The 20,747-nt window shown below is 34.7% G+C and overlaps 1 protein-coding gene across 5 annotated transcripts in view; it reads right to left on the bottom strand.

The window, feature by feature from the left end:
• The window catches only part of EPHA7 (EPH receptor A7), a 208,271-nt gene extending 192,095 nt beyond the window's left edge, over positions 1–16,176 (bottom strand). For all 5 annotated transcript variants that reach the window (XM_003769297.3, XM_031964515.1, XM_012549221.2 and 2 more), the window contains exons 1-3: positions 15,778–16,176; positions 10,821–10,885; positions 5,911–6,580 (exon numbers count right to left, since the gene is read on the bottom strand). In XM_003769297.3, coding sequence (XP_003769345.2) covers positions 5,911–6,580; positions 10,821–10,885; positions 15,778–15,973 — 931 coding nt within the window. In that variant the 5' untranslated portion in view covers positions 15,974–16,176. The remainder of the gene's footprint in view (positions 1–5,910; positions 6,581–10,820; positions 10,886–15,777) is intronic.
• Positions 16,177–20,747: the final 4,571 nt, after the last annotated feature.

The following is a 20,747-nucleotide window of genomic DNA, read 5'->3' as shown; positions in this document are numbered from 1 at the left end:
AAATATCTATATAGAGAAAAAATAATGCAGCATTGCAAAATATTCCATATGCTTATTGATATTCAAACTGACATACTAGGGTGGAAATCCTATTATGGAACTGATTTTTAATTCCTTTAGCCTTCCTTACATGAGAAATAACAAAAGGACAAATTTTAATTATGTCAGAAAAGTAAAATTAAGACATGAAAAATCTACTCAGACAATTTTTCTTTAGTTAGAATCCATGAGAATGGAAACAAATAATTGTGGATATTATTCTCCATGATACTTTTATCCAGATAAATTTACTTTCATCACCTAATAATGTAGTATAGAATACAGTAGTGGGCATGGAGTCAGAAAATCAGAACACTCATGTTACTTCTAAAATGGTTTAGCTTGAGTAAGTTATTTAAATTCTCAACCTCTATTTCCTTATCAACTCTGAATAGTATGTGGTTAAAAAAAAAGACTGGAAATAGTGTCAGAAGTAATTTTTCTTCCAAACTCTCTTTGGGACACCAGCTTGTTATATGACTTTTTGTGCCTAAGTCACCTCATTTATAAAATGGGGTTAAAGATGTAATATCTACACCTTAGGCTTGTTCTACAGATCAAATGATAGTTATGTTTAGAGGGATATAAACTTGAAAAATTATATATAAAAGTTACCTAATCTTATATGTAAGAATGAAATTAATTCTACTTGTGCTACTTACTTCACAGTACAGTTGTGAGAAAGGTGTTTTGGGAAAGCCTTTAAAGTGAAATAAAAATGTAAGGTGTTAAATTTTTTAATAGCCTTAAAGATTCTTATGGGTAGAATATCTTAACATTTGTTTGTTTGTTTTGTTTTTTATCTTAATATCCCAGGCCTAAAATAGAGCTCTACATCCATTATTTCCATTAATGAGATCTGCTATCTTACTAAAATAGATTCTTCATCTCTGTGACACTACAAATTACAACCCTTCCAAGCCTGTACAACTCTTGACCAGGTCTTTTTAAAAAATCCTTTACGTGCTCCCACCCCAATATGCTATGAACTAGATCAAGATCTCATGACAATGCATGAATATCAATGATAAAGCAAAAACTTTCAATCAATTAACTCACTAAAAAGTATCTAGGTGGATAGAGTGACAGGCCAGGAGTCAAGAAGACCTGAGTTCACATTCAACCTCAGATACTTAACTAGTTGTGTAACTCTGGACAAGTCACTTAACCCTGTTTGCCTCAGTTTCCTCATTTGTAAAATGAGTTGGAGAAGGAAATGGCAAACCACTCCAATATCTCTGCCAAGAAAATCCCAAATGGGGTTATGAAGAATCAAACATGACTGAACAATGAAAAGGCAAGGTGTAACCCTTGATAATTAATAAAATTCCCAGTGTTCTTGGCAACTATTTAGACCATAAGTTTCAGAAAAAGTACTGACCTGAATTCATAGAGGAACTTCCTTCATGTGGGAATTCCCTATACTAATGATATCCCAGATGCAGGACCTATCCCTGTCTCTGTCTACTTATCTAAGGATAACCAGGATTAACAAAATAACACAAGCAGACACACTATCCCAAAACAGAACATCTTTTTCGATTTTCATACATGGAAATGTCACTATATTACTTGAAACATCACACTGCGAGATTACCTTTTAGGATAAGGCTACCTTGGTTCTTCTGAAACTAAAATACCAAAAATACTATCCCAAGTAGTCTTGACTTTTACAGAGTCACAATACCTTAAAAAATAGTATTGTGATTATAAAATAGTGTAAAAAGTGAGAGTGGGCATTTTTAATTAGCTTTTCCATTAACAATTGTATCAATGGAAAAACAACCTACCCACTGGGACAGAATAATACTTACTCAAAAGAATGAATTACATTAGGATATGATAATACTCATCACTCCAGGTAATATGGTACAGTGAAAAACATGCTTGATTTAGTATGAGAAGACCTGAGTTCAAATGAGCGTTGCTATCCTAGAACATATATTACCCTGGATAAATCAATTGACTGGACCTCAATTTCTTCATGGGGAAAATGAAGGGCATAGAGTAATACCAATCATGAATATATCATTAATAATCCTAGTAATTCTTGGTTAAATTAAATTTTAACTTCTGACACAACAACTAAGAATATTATAAAGCTAGAGTGGAACTTAGAAGTTTACTCTGCATTTTAAAGATAAGGAAACAGGCTCAGAAAGGTGAAATGCCTTGCTTAAATAAATACAAATACTAAGTTGCAAAGTTAGAATTCAAAACCAGTGTTCTGTCCCTTATGTTACTCTCTCTCTTCCTAAATAATAGGAAATATAAAATTTTTTAAAAGATTAAGAAATTGGGTCCATAAAGTGAATGGATGAAAGAAACTCAGAAACAACCCTTCTATATTGAATCTTTCAGTGTAACAGATAGCTGATTTGCCTTTGGACCTGCCATTGTACTTTCATGCCTCTGTGATTTATCAGGATGCTCTGTGCAGTTAAAGATGCAACACCTCAGTCTCAGTGTATAGATAAGAGGATTTTTTTCCCCTTTAATAGGTCATCTCAAAAAAGAAAGATAACAATTGAATCGCCTATCAATGACTTCATGGTTGTCATACTTCATAACATCCTCAAGAATAGAGAAGGCCAACAAGTATCACAGTCTGCAAAGGCAGCAATCAAAGATTGAGTGCCTTACTCAATTTGATTTAAGCTGCTAACAGCCTTCATTTGGCTAGGGGCTCACTCCCATCCTCTCTCAAACCCATTAGTTTCCCTCAATATTAGACTGGAGTTTGTTTTCAAACTCTTAACAGGATCATTGAAAGAAAGCGGGAGGAATACTATAAAGAAGTCTCTGGATTCTTTCCAGAGTAGAGTATTTTCTTAGCAATGGCTCTGGAATTGGGCCAAAGAAGAAAGTGTTTTTTGCAAATGAACACTGGGCCATACTCAAATACAAGTTATCATTTAATTTCTTTGTCAATAGAACTAAAGTCAAAAATTAAGAAAGCTATACTTATTTCAATTGTCATTAACAAATGATAATTTTTTAAATTGCTCTTTAATCAAATATCGTCTCCTTTAATTCGTGATATGTTTCGATGGTTTTTGCTTTGCTTAGTTTTATTTAATAAACATAACCATTAATACCTAATTCATTTATTCTAAAGCAGAATTAATGTAGATGATAATATAGCAATAACTATTTGTTGTTGTTCTTAAAGTTCATGAGTTTATTCTGGGTTGACAGTGATTTTAATAGGCTAATGGACTTTCAATATTCTAAACTTGAAGATGATTAAATGTGAGCAATTTTCAGATTGCTATATTTAACAAGGTGAAATTTTCAGTCAGACAAAATGTTATTGTTCTATTCATCCCCACAGAAGTTATTCCTTGATAATCTTTCCTTTTACATTTCTATTTTTTTATTTCTATTTTCTTCTATTTCTATACCATTACAAATCATTAGTATATATTGTCTAAAAAAAAAAAAAAACCTTCAATTTGTGTAGTACTCCCAATTTTTTATTTTCTTAAGCTAGAAAATGTGACTTTTGGGGGAACATTTTATTACATTTTAAGATTGTCAATACATGTTTAATGTATCTTTCCTTTATGAGAAACAAGTTCTATAGTTTGCTTTAAGTGACTGTCCTGCCCTCTTTCAAATCCATTCTGAAACCTTCATCTTCTGCAAAGACTTATATCTACTGTTTGGATTCTCTTTCAGTTGCAAGATACCATGTGGAAAAACACTTATAAATGGTTAATGAATATTTCAACTCATTTAACTCATAAAATTTCTAAGAATTTCCCCTGTACTTACTATGTAGGAAAGTAATGTTCCTAATCAATAAAGACTGATCAGTTTTTAGTTTCCTCATATATAATATCTGTGAAAACTTTCTGCCAAATCTAAAACCTTGCTAAGTCAGAGGAAAAAAAATTGGGTAAACAGATTTGACCCTTGCCATGATCTTAAAGATAACTTCTAAATAGGCAAAGAAATCAATGTCCTTTCACTCCCAAGTGTATTTCCATCTAAAGTAAATACTAATTAAAAACCTTGAAAGTTGGAGATGATGGGTCCCATATAAAATTTAGGTTAATTTATAATCATTCTGAAATGCTCAACCTATATGATAGATAACTTGCTTCCAGCTCTATGCATTGTGTGTATATATAATATATATATAGATATATAGATATATCTCATTATATGCAGTTCATATTAATATCTATGCATACATGTATATAATTTTTTTGCTTTGGCAGAATCTCATATGGCCAGCGAAAAGTAGTTTGAGAAGGCCTAGAACACGTATGTGCAAGAACATTAGAATGTCCTAGGAATGTGAGGAATCACCAAAATAAGATTGAAAGATATGTTCTAGTATTCTCCATTTCAGGTATTCTTAGCTATAATCAACTAAACAGTAAACATGAGTGGTAGGGAGATCTCTCACTGAATGGAAAGGCACTGACTACAAACAAATCTAGCTAATACTTCCAAGTATAATAAAAACTGTAATTACTTAAAAGGTTATTCTATTTAATAATTTGTAATTTTAAATAAAAATTATTAAAATGTGACTATACTGTTCCTATGGACACTATATACATTTAACCAATTCTACTGCAAAGAACAGAACTCCATGAAGCTGGCCACATTGTTTGAGGTACTAAATGTGTGCTTCCCAAAAATATTATTTTATGGAGAACTCAACACAGGGCAAACATTCCCAAAGTGGTCAGAAAAAGCAATCCAAGGACACTCTCAAAGTTTCTCTTAAGAACTTTAGAATTGATTGTATGATATGGGAGATACAGGCACAGGACCACCCAGCATGGTGTGATCTCATCAGAGAAGGTGCTGTGTTCTATGAGCAAAGCAGAGTTGAATTAGCCCAAAGAAATATGAGATGCATAAAATTAGAGAAGTTACCCCAAATGTTTATAGGAACTATTTGTGTCCAATCTGTGGTTGAGCATTCCAAGCTCATCTTGGTCTAATCAGCCACAGTCGGCCACACTGTAACTCAACTCTATCATAGTGATGCCATTTTGATCCTCTTCAAGCTCGAAGGACAACAACCAACCAAGCAATACTTAACAATTTTAAAGATTCAGTTAAAATTGTTTTATGTAGAAAATGCTTATAAAATTATATTTTTATATATTATATAGCAATATTTTGCAGCAAGTTCCTTGAAAGTAGGCAAAGATATAAAGGAGATGATGAAAAGTTTATACAGTACTAGAACACAGAAATTTGAGTAGTTCAAGTCTCATGATAAAATTGCTAAGTTGTCTGATATTGCCACATATCCTTGGACTTTTTGTCACATACGCTTATTTAATTACCAGAGGGGAAAAATCTTAATCTTATTCTCTAGTCAAAATAAGAATAAAGGTTGAGTCATTCAATAAAAACTTTAAATAACTAAAACTAGCATATGTTATGTGAGCTCTGATGATGGAATTTAAGACTTTAAGACAGATATATCTGAAAGGTACCAACTCTGTCAGTCAAATCTGCATCTGATACCCTGGTATCACACTTTTACTCATTCATTACTGAAAAGTGCAAAAAATTCCTTCCCAACTTAGTTTTTCTCTTCCTATTTGAAAACTGTTCTGCATTCTTTTATTTCAAACCTTAAATCATTCAAGTTTCATGTTAAACATCAGGCAACTTAATTTCTATGGACACTTAATTTCTATGTCAGCAGTATTTATTTCATTCCCTTTGTGTGTAGACCACCTTGAATCAATAGTAATTTTGCTTAAGAGAAAGTATATGGACTCCTTAAAATAAAGAACTCTAACACATTCAAAGCCTTAGGATAGCTTAAGAATTTTGTTGGATAAAGGGGGTTAAAAATTGCAAAGGAAAAAGAAAAAAGATCCAAGTACTCACGTTCACAAGTGTCTCCTTTTTGCTGGTAGCCGGCTTTGCAGATGCACTTTCCAATAGGCACTAACCATTCTCCTTCTGCACTGCAGTGCATTCTAGGAGAGTTTTCTGCCTCCTCTTCTGCACTGCTAACACATGTCCCTCGGACCTCCACTAGGGAGGAAAACTCTGAACCAGTCACTGTATCTGGAAAGATAGCTAAGTTCTCAATAATGGACCAGCATTTCTTGTAGTACACCTTGACAGAAACCAAAGCAATGCAAGCCCCAACATCCTGAAAGGCCAAATAGAATCCCTTTCTGGACAAAGGTCCAATCTCTCTCACCTCTGTGTTAAGTTTCATTTTTCTCTCCCCAAGGTCACCCTGGGTAAAACTTTCATCTGCAGCAATAGTGTCTATTTTTACATATAAGTTTTCCCTTATATTCCTGCCAGTGTCGTAGTCTGTTTCATAATAGTACAAATTAAAGGTTTCTTTGCATGTTCCCAGCACTCCAGGAAGACTGTTACAATCCCTCAGGGTGAATTTCAGTTCTACAAAAATTCTTTGTGCATTGCCTTTTGCAATCCAGTTAGTCCGGAGCCAGTTGTTTTGGTTAGGTTCCATAACCTGGCATACCTGGTATGTTCGTATAGGTGTGTAGTTTTCATCCAATCCACTGATTTCTTCCCACTGTAAAATTAACAAAGAGAAATCAGCTGTAGTGAAAAAGAAAATTACATGTTTTTATGTAATGGTGTTTACAGATCTTTAATGTAGGATTGCACATATGGAATTTGGGAAAGGATGTGGCAACCCTCTTCTCCCTCATAACAAACAGTGTAATTCATATTTCAAACTGCACTTATGCTACCACAACAGAATAATTTATATTATTGTTTCTGTAAGATATAAATATCTTGAATGTTTTATATTACTATCTCTACTTTGGTAATGCAAAATGTAAAATAAAATAAACACATGCATCCACGCCTATGTTTTCTGTTATAATCTGCAAACTCTTATAAAAGTGAATTTGGATCTACTAAAATAACCTGGTATGCATATTAATATAGAAATCATTAAATTCATATATGCTTTTAAAGTTTTTGATGGTTCTGCTCACACATTATGTGTGTCCATGTATTCCCTAAATTAAAACTGGAAAGAAAAACTGACGTGGATGAGTATTTGGCACGTCTATAACATATTTTTTGAAATAAAGTATTAGTAGATTCACAACAGAGAAAGAACAATTCATTCACTGCTACATTATGCATAAAACTGCACATAAAACCCATGTGACATAAATATAGTTTACTTGGAAGTAAATATTTGGTGATTCATCTTTTATAAATGAATAGTCTTCAAAAGATAATCAAAAGTATACCAATGAGAGCAAATCATGCTCAGCAAGATGTTTTGAAAAGAAAGAGATAAAATGGAAAAATTTGATATTTTTCTTCCACATTCAAGAATATAAATCCATGTGTTCATGTATGCATATATGTTTGTGTAATTTATGTGTATTGTTATATATAATTTATTAAATATATATGGACGTATGTTTTGTGTATAACTACACAGAAAAACTTCAACTCTGATAAAATCTCAAAATTATTGATTATGGATTGCTGTTTGTACTACATATTTATTAAATGTTTATACAATACCAACTACAGTAACTCTACACAATAAAAACTCACTAAACATAGTTAATGTATGAGGAATATTGCTTACACTTCTGACAGTATGTCATGATGTTAAACTTAGAACATATTTTACGGGTCATATAATCCAACTCCTTCATTTTTTAAAGGTGGAAATCAAAGTTCAAACAAGTGAGTATCTTGCCCAAGATCACAAGTTGCAAGCATTATTGCTATTAAACTTTTAATAACATTATAAATATTATGAAGCATTGATGTAAAAAAACACAACTGACTCCACTTCATATTATTTTAATTCCAACACTAACGAGAAACTATAGTGACTCAGCCAGAATCCAGCATTGGGTTCACTAACTGTGTTTCCATTATTCTTCCCATGGTACCATGCTATCCACCAAAACCACTTTTACTCTATTGTTTTTGAAATCATCATTAACCAATGAGAAGGGTACCTTATCTCTGAAATTTTCTTTCCCTGGTTTTCTTAATCAAGGTGAATATCATGGTTAGTTTCAGCTATCCTTTCATACCCCTACATGACAGCAACCTAGACTTTGCATACATTATTTACCAGCTAAAGAAAAACAATGTTAGACATTATTACTATCAAACTTTTGAAAATGTTGCAAGTATTAAGAGACATTGCTGTTGAAAACATTTTTAAAATTGCACTTCTTACAATTTTAATGTCAACACTACTGAAAGAGATATGTAGTACTTGAAGTTAATGGAGCTTCCAAATTAACAATATATTCAAGTTCAAGTCCTCTTTATAAAACTGAAATATATTATATTTGTTATGATTTTATTATACATGTCTAAATTATTTTAAAATATGTCCTCAGCTGCAGCAAGGTTCATATTTCTCATCTCCAGCCTTATTCTTCAATGTAATCTAAATTTGCAATTAGCTGAAAGTGTGCCTATTCCCGCCTTGATTCAGATAGTTGTTTATCATCTGTTTGGAAGGCACACAGCCAAATGTCCCCAAAGTCAGCCACTTGCAGGTGCAGATTTTGGTCTATTAACTAAATGAAACTGAAGAGAGAGAGAAGCCGACTTAAAATGTAAATAAAAAACTGTGTCTTTAAAGGAAAGGATTTCCCACTAACATTGTTTCCTGAGGTAACAAAATCCAGAGTGGACTAACACTCCTAAAAAGTCTATATCTCATCTTCTCAATTTGATGGTTCATTTTCTAGCTTCATTTAAAGCTGAATCATTTTTTTCCCTCTCTCTTTCTGAAAGGCCAATTTCTACAACAATGAAACTAATTACTGTTAATTTTAATAGGAAAATTGTCCATTCTTTAGGAGTTTAATTTGTAAGTATTTCTGAATATGGATCCATGGATTGTAAATAAATGAAAGTCAAGGGAATAAAGTTATATTCCATTACCTACAATGTTGAATGTACTTCCTGTTCTTTAAACTCACTTTTTCAGCCTCTGGAGATAATGATTTTAGTTTTGTTTATACATGCATTGATTTTATAAGTTCTGTTCACAAAATAATTCCTATTAAAATTTTGAGAAACACCTTGAAAAACTGAAATCTTATGTCTAGTTAATTGAACCATTTCACTTTACCTAAATTGAATATCTTTAATTCTCTTTTACTCATGTTATCAGGGGAATCTCAAGCAAAACATAGAGTTAAATGTTAACTAAGATACTTTAGTTTGATAAGCTGGCTATTAGAGCCTAAGATAACACTGACAATCATAATTTATCATTGTGTGGATTACATGGATGATGTACTACAATCATATATCAGTTTCCTACTATTCAGAGATAAAAATCCTCTTTTTATCTCTATTTGTTTTAATTGATGGATGGTAGAAAATGGGTTGCATCTGTCATTGGAAAGAAAGGTGTTCCATTTTTAATTTAAATGTCTTCTCACAATGTATGTTATTTTACTTATGGAAGGACACTTCACTTTCAAGGAAGCACTGGATTTACAACCTAGAGTCCACATTGACAAAAATCTTTGCTTTTTTTCTTTTATCTTTAAAATGCTTTGACATTAATGCAAAAAGTTAATACTGTGAAGGTAGACAACCACAATCTTCTAACTAATCCCTTAAACAATTTAATTTAAGCAAACGTGTTAATATTTTAAACAGAGTCTCATTATGCGTGTTCTGATGTTTTAAATCGACTTCCAGTTCATGCAGTATTGATTTTATGATGTTACTTTTAAACTAAAAGAGTCTTTTAGACTTTCATTCTTCTCTTTTGCTGGATTTGTTACACTTTTTATATCCTCACTCATACTTCACGCTCTTCTGGCTCCAGATTTCTTACTGTGCCAAAGATTAAGTTAGAAACAATGGGGTATATTCTCTTTCCTCAGAACCCTCTTCCTCAAGGGATGAAGAATGTGCCCTCTCTCACAATTAAAGTAAGAACCAAAGACATGGCTATTTAAGTAACTTTAAATAGGTAGTATATCTTTTGAGATATGTGAAACATAATATAGTCTGCATCTTTATAGAGCTGCTTTATATTTAAGTATCTTTTTTAAACCTTTGCTGGACAAATTTAATGGAGAAAGCACTTACTATATAATATTCCATGGGACAAATGAGAAAAAAATTATAACTAATAATACCAAATGTGACATTATGAGAATTTGGAAAATTCCATAAGACAAGCTGTATCAAAAAAAAAAAAAAAAAAAAAGCCAGATATTAGCATGTTCAGAGCTGTTTTCTAAGAGCAGAGCAGAGTTTTCTAAGCTGACTTTTATAAGTAATTTTGAGTGATGTTGAAAATGTTTCTAAAAAGAAGAAAGTGGATCCCATACTGTTTTAAAGAACTATATACAGCTTACCTGGTGATTACACTGCAGAAGAATAAAGCAACTAAAGAGGTTTAAGTGAGTTTGTGTAGGGAATGTTCCCTGTAATTAATTGGCATTTGTAGTCTATAACCTGAGGTATGATTCTTCTCCAAGTAAAAACTCAACAGCCCGTGGTTATGGGGAATTTTTCTTTTTCCACCCTGGAGCTAGTTTTAACCATGCCCTGACTCCCCCACACTCTTGTCTTCCCTTTTCTACATCCTCTTCCACCCCCAACCACCCCTCCAAAACGTGGCAAATTAAACTTCTACACTGGTCCCAATTCCTAAGGGAAGGTTGGGATTTAGCAGGTAATTTTGACATGTGAATAACTTCCTCAGGTGGAAAAATGAATTAGATTCTTTAGATGTTAAAAAGTTTTTAATATACACACATATTGTAAGAAGGCACACTTACCCCATTAGGAGGAAAGGAAATCCACTCCAATTCTGTCTGTTGTGCTTTAGAGTCCAGCAGAAGTACTGAAAAAGAAAATGCCCCTTCTGAAGATTACATATATTATTTTTAACGCATTTTTTAGAATTTCTGTGGTTAAGGTAAACAAAAAAAAATCTTCACATAAGATATCATTAATGACCTAAGTATACACACATATTTGCTCCATACATATGTACACAAAACCAGTATATATGGTCTATACAAATTTAGCACAACTTTATTCAACTTTCTTGAGGAAAAAAAATTCATACTGCATCCTGTGGTGAAACACAGTGTTAGACTGGAGTTATCTTTTCATATCAAAGATCTAAATAACAAAATCAGCAGCAGTAGTTGTATGAACTAGCTTCCGGTCTCTACATTTTAAAATTACATAGTTAACAACAGACTCATAAAATTTGGAGTCCTTAACATTTGTGAAACCATATGATACACTTATATGCCATAAGATAATTTCAACACATCTCTCAATTCATTTGAATTAATTTGTCATTGTGTTCTGGCATAATTGTTTCAAGAAGACTTTTCAGAAACTGAACTAAATTTGCAAAATCATTAAGCAAAAAAAAAAAAAATCAAAATTATCTTCATTATTTTTGAAAAAATTAATCATCCATAATTGAATGGCTTATAAATTTTGCTAAAAGAAACTGTTCATAATGTTTTATTTGTCAAATTTAAAAATACTAATCCCACTTGCTTTTTTAAAAAAAGGAACATCTAGTCATGAAAAGCTTGTACTACTTTGTACTACTTTCCACAAATAGGATTGTTAGCAAGTTTTTTTGTAATTTGTTATCAAAATTATTAAAATGTATGTTAATCATAGTTTTAATTCAAATATTTATAAAAGGATAGATATGTAGATGATAAATACAGAGACAGATTAGATAGATAATAGACACAGTAATACAGGATACATGAGAAATAATAGATACACTTAAACTTTAAGTTTGGTTTTTACTGATGCTCTTTTTCTTTTTTAGTAGAACTACCCGTCCCAATCATTTATTATTTTAAAAGATTGGGTTTAAATGATGTTTCAATTTTTAAAAAAGTGTTCTTAGGTGTAGGAAACTACTTTTTAAAACAAAAGCAACATTTCTTCAAATAGTATATCAATGAACTTTCAATGAAGTTTTTTTTTTTTAAAGTTTAACATCTTTTAGTAAAAATGTTAAATTTTGAAAGGCATTTCACTCAAATTTTAATAGTACAGTAATATAGATTCTTTCAAGTGAGTTTAGTACCGTATTATTATTAGGTGATGGTAAAAGAAACGTGTCAATTTTGGAAACAAGAGAAACTTACACAGACAATTGGCTATGTTTAACCCTTTCAAGAATGCCAATCCTCCCTAAGCATATCTATTAATCATCCCTCCTAAGACATTATTATCTACTTTGATCCAGTAACCTTTGATACAGTAAATCTTCATACACATACACACACCCCACCCACTCCTGAAAGACCTGGAAAGCAGGCACCTTGTGCATACGCACCTTGAATGTTTCTAGTTTTTCTAAATAGAAGAATTGGAGGTTAATCTAAAACATATTTAGACACTTTTTTTTTTAACCAATTGTAAGCCGGGGATTGGTACTGTTTTTTAAAACGTGGTTTTTTAAAGTGGATTTTGTTTTTATTTATTGCAATTCAAATAAAAGGCAGTACAACAATGCAAAATTTATAGGTATTTTGCCTCTGAGATAAACGGGGACGTGGTGATATTAACTACGGCACAATAATTAAAATTCAAAATTACGTTAACTAGTTCACTTTTTCTTGGAAGACTGCTAGGTAGCTCTCGATCATTTTAAACTCTTTTTGTTACACTTTTGAGCATCGTGGTTAATTTTAAAAAATGTGGGGGGGGGGTCACGAAATAAAAAATCCATTTAATCTCAAACATAGAAATCAGCTAGGGAGCTTAATCAGCAGTTCTAAAGTGATCAATCCATCTGCCCCTGCTGTTCCACTCCCCAGCTCAGTTCTTAACGCCTGGTTTCTCGGCCCACTCAGAACATAGAGTACCCTGAGCCACTCACAGAACCTGCCGCCCAGTCGGTTCGGAAGTGGGGGGCAGGGAGCACATAGGAATTCGGCCCGGAGCTCGCACTGAGCTCAGCTAAGGGAAGACTGAGAGATGTGCTCCGCATGGGGTGCGGCTGCACACTCAGAAGACCTAGAGAGTGGTTTGAAATTGGGGAGGTTACTGTATATTCCACTATGAAGAGCCGGAGCGGGAGGCAAAAGGGAGAGAAGCTGCAATTGTCCCGCGGCATCCTTAGAGTTCCCAGGACTGTTACGACTTTGAGAAAGGAGGAAGTGGCTGTTGGGGTGGGTTGTGGACGCGGTTCGGTCTGGCTTGGGAATCACAGGTCTAGTCAGTGGCTTGAGCAAGGGGTTTCTGGGACGAGAGGACGCTCCCTCCCCCCACCTACGGTGGCAGAGAACGAGGGGGTGGGGAGGACTCGAAGCCTGAGCGGGGGATGAAGGGGGAGAGGCGGGTGTCGCACTGGAGGAGGAAAGCTTGGGGCTTGGGAGAAGTGTCTTCATTGAGTGAATGGCACAGGCGGAGTTTGCTGAGAAACAGCTGTATTTCGCCTCCAAGCGTCTGACCCAGAATGTTCAATTTCTCTGTCTCTGTCTCTCTCGGTCTCTGCCTTCAAGAGTCTCAGTCTCGTTCTGTTTGTCTCTCTCCTCTTCCCACCTTCTCCTCCCTCTCTCCCCCCAGGGTAACGAAGAGAGAGCGTATTTTGCTCGTCCCAGGCCCGCTGTCTCCTTGCCTTTAACTCTTCAGGGTGACCGAGTGGGAGGACCGGGCACCTGCGTAATAGGTTTTCCAACTCTGGCCCTTTTGGGAGGAAGGTGTTCAGGGACCGCCTCAGGCTCGATCATTTATTATTATTACCTATTTATAGCTTGCACTGTGGGAATCTTGACACTTTAGGATCAAAGCTCTTCCTTCACAAAAATCTCTCACCTTTTCCACCCCTCAAACTACCCCCCCCCCAAAAAAAAAAAAACACCTCTCTGCATTCTGGACTGAAATGGCGTTGGAATTTAAATAAGAACCCTCTCCATGTATCTTGGGGGTGGAGGAAGAGATGAAGGGGAGCGGAATAAAACCAGGATTTCTGGCTACAGGAACCTCTCCCCCTAGTGATACAGATATTTATAGCTTAAACTCCTGCTGAAAGTATGTGTGCCTGTGCGCCTGAGTACCTTCTAACCTTCTGTGCAAACTTTTCCTCCCCATCCCGTTATTTCAGTACAAAGGGTATAAAGTGCAGCGAATCAATCTTTAAATCTTCATTTTAAAGAGAACACGTTGTCCCTTTTAATTGGGGTTTCTGTCTTCAACAGTCTTGCGCTTTTATAAGCATTCGACTGCTTAGCTGCGAGTTTAAGGTCCTTTTTGCTTAATGAATTCATCTTCAGCACAGGTTGCAGATTACTAAATTGGGATTTGGGGGGTCAGATGGAAGGAGATGAAAGAATGAGAAAGAAGGCTGGGAAATCCTTGAAGAGAATGAAGAGTTTTCATAGATTTAGCAAAAGAATGTCAACCTCACGTTTAGTGATTTCTCTGCAGTCTCTAGAAAGCAGGTTTTCTTTAGAGATACGTGTAGCCCCTTCTCAGATTCACACACACACACACACACACACACTCACAAACACAGCCACGACACCAAAAATTGGTTTCCGGCTTCATTTTAAATGCATTTTTTAATCTCAGTAATATAAATGTTTTTCAATCCTTTGAAGGTGAACTTTGGAAATTGCCCCCTGGAAAAGAATGAGATGTGATAGTGCTCAGAAGCAAAGCATTTTAATTGACAGCTTTTTTTTCCCCCAGCTCCAACTACAGGCACAGAAAGGTATTTTACCTCCTGTCAATGGTTCAAAGAAGGGAAAATATATAACCACACACAGACGTAACTGGCTGGCTAAATGAAACCATCTCTTTGCATTGACAGAAACAGACATCGAGGCCCAAGTCATTTAGGCTGGTTTGATTACTGACTGCTTAAACTCCAGAATTAGGTGGGGGAGGGGTAAAAGGAAGAATTTGGGATGTTGATTTTTCATGGATTACTCTTTAATTCAAAACTATACAAGCTCACCTAGAACCCCATTCATTCCCTCTGGAATCAAGATCTTAAAAAAAAAAGGGGGGGGAGGAGGAGAAGACAATAAAAAAATGTTTTATCCCAAACGTTGGATTTGTAAGGTTACTATAAGTGAATGGAGATAGACGTTTAATGTGGCGTCTGAATGTGCCGCCTCATCTCTCTATGCACTATTCACCTTTTCAATGTTATTGTTCCATCCCGGTTGCTGTGTTCCAACAGCAAGGGCCTGGGCAACAACCTGAATCGGCAGTGAAGACTTTATTAGGGGCCCGATCTTGATTATCTTACAGAAGTCTCCACAGTTCTCTGGGAAAGGACCGGACTCCAGGAACTCGGCATCGTTTTGGCTAAGACACTAGAGGATGCGCGCCCAAGTCCCCTACCAAACTCTGGCTGCAGCTTCAACAATCACACACACACACAAACACACATACACGCATACCTTCTTCAACCCTCCCCAGGGTGCTAACAAAAACAGCTTGCTCAGAAAGACTTCCGATCTTTCCCCGTCGCACGCGTTGCCCTCGGATCGTGCAAGCCACAAAACCCCGTCCCGATTTCTTCAGCTCAGCCCGTGGCGCAGGGATGGATGGAGGGCGCTCCGGGCGATCCCCCCGCTCGCCTCCCTCCAACCCGGAGCGCTTACAGGGGTGGAAGGGAATTAGGAAACATATGAGAAGCAGTCTCCTAATCCTACAGACGAACCATTTCTTACAGAGGATACAGCGAAATAGATAGCTAAGTCAGAACAAACTTTGCTTTCCCAATCGCCTTACCTTCTTTCGCAGCCTGTGCTTCCCCCGTGTGTGCAAAGCGGAGCAGCCAGATGTAGCATAAAATAATCCAGGAAGGGTACCGAGTTTGAAAAACCATGGTGCATGAGCAGGTTTGAGGGTTTAGCTTAATTATCTCAAAGGGGATCTGCTTTAAATGTTGTTGGTTCGGAAGTGGGTTTGGGTTCGCTTTTAGCATCAATTCTCCTTCGCAGTCCCAGGCCCGTTCCTCCGAATTGGATTTTTGTTGGATTTTTTCTTTCCTTTTCCTTTTTTTTTTTCTTTTCTTTTTTTCCTTTTCCCCCCTCCAATTCGTTCGCACCGTATTTGCTGTCTGCAAGTCTCCGACTGCAGACCGGCCGCTCGCTCCACACTCCAATAATATCAATTAGGGGAAAAGAGGCGGGGATTCCAGGCCGAAGAGCAACCCGTCACTCTAAGAGACTGGCAGCAAGAGTCGGCCTCCCAGAAGCTGATTCCCAGAGCCAGGGGGCGGATCTTGGGGAAGAAGGCTGCCCAGGCCGTGGAGGAGGGGTCGGAGGCTCAGACCAATTGGCGGAGAGTGGAGTCAGGTTGCTGCTGGTAGAGGATTCCCCTCAGGTTCCGAGCTCTGCGCGATCTAGTTTTGTGTGTGGAAAGGAGAGTTCAGGTTTGGGAGAAAAGGCCGGCGCTGTCGTTGGCTTTCTGATTTTAAGGAATCGGTGCTTTCGTTTAGCAAAACAAATGTAAAGATAGTGCTCTAAACTCAGATATCCACTGACATTCATCCACGTCTCTATGGTTTAGAAACCAAAGGCGAAAGAATCTGAATTTCATGTCACAAGTTAGACTCCTAAGCGGTGAAAATCGCTGTACCTTTAAGCTAAGTGCCTTTTATTTTAAGAAATTGGTATTCAAAACTCCGTGCCTGGTAACTTTTTTAATCACCTTTCACCGAAGTATTCGGGATTCTCTTCTTTTATTCTTGCAGCTGCTTGCTTCCCTCCCTATGTGGGGGACACCACCCACTTTCCTTGGAAGAATGAAAGCAGTTAAATGCATTATATTTAAATAATGTTTCCAATAGTTTAAAATAAGCCGTAGGGGGGGGAAAAAAAAAACCTGAGGAAAGAGCAGAGGGAAGGAAATCTTTTGTTTTTGTGTTCCCCTCTCTGTTTCTTAAAAGCATTAAATAGGAGCTACAGTGTTCAAGATGAAATGAAAACCTTCATACTCAAACCCGAGGCTTCTTAATATAATTCTAATCATTTATATAAAGTTGTCCCATCTTGTAGCATTTCCCGTTTGTGAACACACACTTCTCTCTGAATTTTGCTTAAATTGATTTCATAGAATGCTGTCACAAACTTAATTCAAGTCATTTCTTTCCAACCAAGATATTTTGCAATTCTCTCAGGTTTTCGTCTCTTGTAATAGTTATATTTTTAAATTAAATTTTTCAAAAAAATTTTTGAAAAAAGTTATGTTTTCCCTCTATCCATCCTACAACAACTATGAAAAGTAACCTTAGTTTTGGTTACTAGAAGGTAATTTCCCCATTCTTTGTCATTCAAAACTAGGTTAAACCTATAATAATGAATTTCTGAAAAAAAAAAGTCAAATCATTGATTTCAAAGTTTAGCAGACAGAAAAGAACAGATCCTCTCTGGCCCTCGTGGCCCTGTTTCCCTTTTTGTTTGACTTATTTTTTTTCTCTCTCTTCTTTATCTCCTGTCATTTATAAGTTGTCTCTCTTGGTGACAAACACAATTTTTTTTTTTTTAAAAAGTTGTGTCTAAGAATTCAATTTCATCTTATCCTCAAAATAGTTGTATCTGAAATTCAAGATAGTAAAAATTAGAATTGTCTAGAGATGACAGCTTCATACTGTCCCGTATAGTTTCTAAATTTCTAAGCAGTTTTCAGTTGAAGATAGAAAATGAAATATTCTCCCCTCCTCCCTTTGGCTTCGCAGTGTGATTTCTTATATATAGATATAATTGTATGTTTCTAGCTGTTATGCCTATTAAAATGTTTTTCAAAAATTATATTAAAAACATCTTGAGTGCCCTTTTAAAAAGGATATAAGGAAAATGTAAACAGCATAATGGATTAAGCCTTGGAAAGAGATAAAGAAAAATTCATAGAAGACTAGCAATGTTTTGCCAAGGTTATAGAAGATTTTGGAACAATCTTTACAAAAATAGATGCTTTAAGAGTGAAAACTGCAGACTAAAACACATAAATTAGAAACATAGATTTTCCCATATCAACTTCACAAATATCAGATATCAAAACTACAAAAACTGTATATATATATATATATATATATATATATATATATATATATATATATATAAAACAACTTTTGATATATGGAATAAATTCTCCAGGATTTCAGTACTTTCCCCAGGGTCTCATCCCTATTTCTAAGAATGACACCAAGGTAGCCTTTAAAGTTTAACATATTCCTTTCATCTACTGAATGACTAATACTCAGTGGTGAGAATACAAATATCTTTCCATTACATTCAAAAAACCCATTAAAGTAATATCTTTCTATACTTTAAGTGGTATAGTTAGCGTATGTACAATCTTTTATTTTATTTTCTCTGTCAAATATATACTCTCATATGTATCTGTGCTGGAGGTGAGGGGGATAATCTTAACATTAATGTGTATATAAGGCAATTGACTTTTTTTTTGTTTTTTGGCTGCAGATTTGCACAGTGTAGAAAAAGCCTCCCACCCAATTAGTCTTCTATAATACTAAGATGCATCTGTGAGAAGTGGGAGCATTTAAATACAAAATTACTGAGTCAAAAAAAAGAAAGAAAGAAAGAAATTTCATTCTGCAACTTGTATTTTTAAAATACATAAACATGTGAGTTGAATTTAGACTGGCATTAACTTGGGATAAAAGTCCACCAACTTATTTGTAAGCTAGAACATAGGGCATATACATATATAGCATATTGTATTTTTTCTTTTTTTAGAATTTGCATTGGCATTTTAAAAGAACTTATTATAACGTTTTTTCTGTTATTGTAATCACATTTTTCTCCTGCATAGTTATATTTTTTACAAAATGGATGTGAATAAGTTATTAATATATTCAAACGTGGTTAAAAATGAAGTCATTTGCTTGACATGTCTTTTTAAAATTACTTCGGAGATCATATTCCCACCCCCTATTTTCTTTAGGTAGCTCCAGTTGTTGCACCATATCATATTGAATTTTCAGCAATTGTTTATAAGTTTAGGTGTATGTCATGCCCTATAACTGATAGAATACCATAATTATATTCAGCTAATATGAAACAAATGGGAAATTGAGGTTTAGAAAAAATCTTTTTAAATTCTATTTGTATTTCCCCCTCTTCTTTCTTCTGACTCCCCCCAATTCTCTAAATATATCACATTGAAAAAAAGAGTAAGAAGTGTCTTGTTTTGCTTCTGTTTAAGACAGAGAGTAATACTTTTAGATCACAACTAAGTATTTTTCTTTCTATTTAACAGTAGTCATTTCAGTATACACAGTTACATATGTGTGCACACATGCATGCACATAATATATACACACCTTCAGTGAAGCCTTAGTCTTTATCTTCTAGTTTCCTGCTGGGAAATTGCTATTTACTTTTGGTAAGCAAGTGCAGATTTTAAAGGAGGAACTATTTCTTAGAAATAAATTAGAATGACCAAGGGAAATGGAACCTATCAATTTTCACATATAAACCCTTTGTGGAGAAGGAGAAGGAACAGGGAAGGAAAAGGCACAATTGGAAGCTCCAGTTGGTTACAAATCCCACATTATCAAACTAAATGGTTAACTGCAACAATGAAATCAAAGGGCTGTTTCTGAACCTACTACTTTTGCACTTACAGTCTAAATGCATTCACAGCTGGCAAATGTGAAAACGCAAGTTCATCACAGAAAAGGGGTAATTTAAACTGAATTAGAAAAGGTACTGTGCAGAAGAAACTGATTATAAACTGAAAAGAGACATTATGTCTCAGTTAATAGAGATTACAGAAAAGTAGGTTCTCTGGTTGTGATTTTAGTAAAAATATAAACAATCTTTTCCAATGTGTAAGAAAATAATTTAGATAGTTATATTAGTATGATTTATGTAGTATCTATAAAATAGTTATTTATACTCTAACATAAAATGTACATAATCTAAGCTCTATTCAAAAATAAGGTATCATTTAGGTTTCTAAAATTTAACATGACTTACACTGTATAAAAACCATAAGTTAGGAATGAATTTCTTTTACCATTTATAATTTTAATTGGGAAAATTTAAATTTTCAATATGAAAAATTTGGAAATCCTAAGGACCAGAAGTATAATTATCTTTATATGGTTAATAAACAAATGCACTCAGATTCTTAGGTGTAGTTTAATAGAATAATCTGATTTAAAGCAGCTAAGACATATTATGAAAGTTTGTGATCATTGAAAATAATTTCGGGCATTAATCGAAAGGGTATTTGTCAGTGGCCCATACAGAGCATTGTGACCTTATTAAAAGGGTCAGCAAACATAGCCTGAAAAAGAAAAAGCAACACATGTGAGCTTGAGAGAATTTATGAAAAACTATTTAAGTAAAAGGAGAAAAAAAAACTTTTTTCTAAGAAGTTTCTTGTTTCTCATATATACCTAGCACATTCTGATAGATCACCATGTATGATAAAATGTAACATGAATTATATAAATTCTCTGTCTCTCTGTACCTCTATATGTCTCTGTCTCTTATTCTCTCACTCTCTTGTCTCTGTCTCTGTCTCTATCTCTGTCTCTCTCTTTCAATTTTAATGTTTTTATTCTTTTTTAATAAATTTTTGTTTCAAAGTCTATCAGAATGCAATAACCACCAGGGGGCACTAGAACCTCTGGGTGACTGTCTAGCCAATCAAATCCATGCAAAAGTAGCTATGGGCCAATTGGATGCACAATCATAGCATCCCAGACTATTAGAGAGGAAATG

This window comes from Sarcophilus harrisii, chromosome 4 (assembly GCF_902635505.1).
Source record: "Sarcophilus harrisii chromosome 4, mSarHar1.11, whole genome shotgun sequence".
Taxonomy (NCBI): domain Eukaryota; kingdom Metazoa; phylum Chordata; class Mammalia; order Dasyuromorphia; family Dasyuridae; genus Sarcophilus; species Sarcophilus harrisii.
The sequence above is the reverse complement of the archived record's forward strand: the minus strand, read 5'-3'. Positions and strand labels throughout refer to the sequence as shown.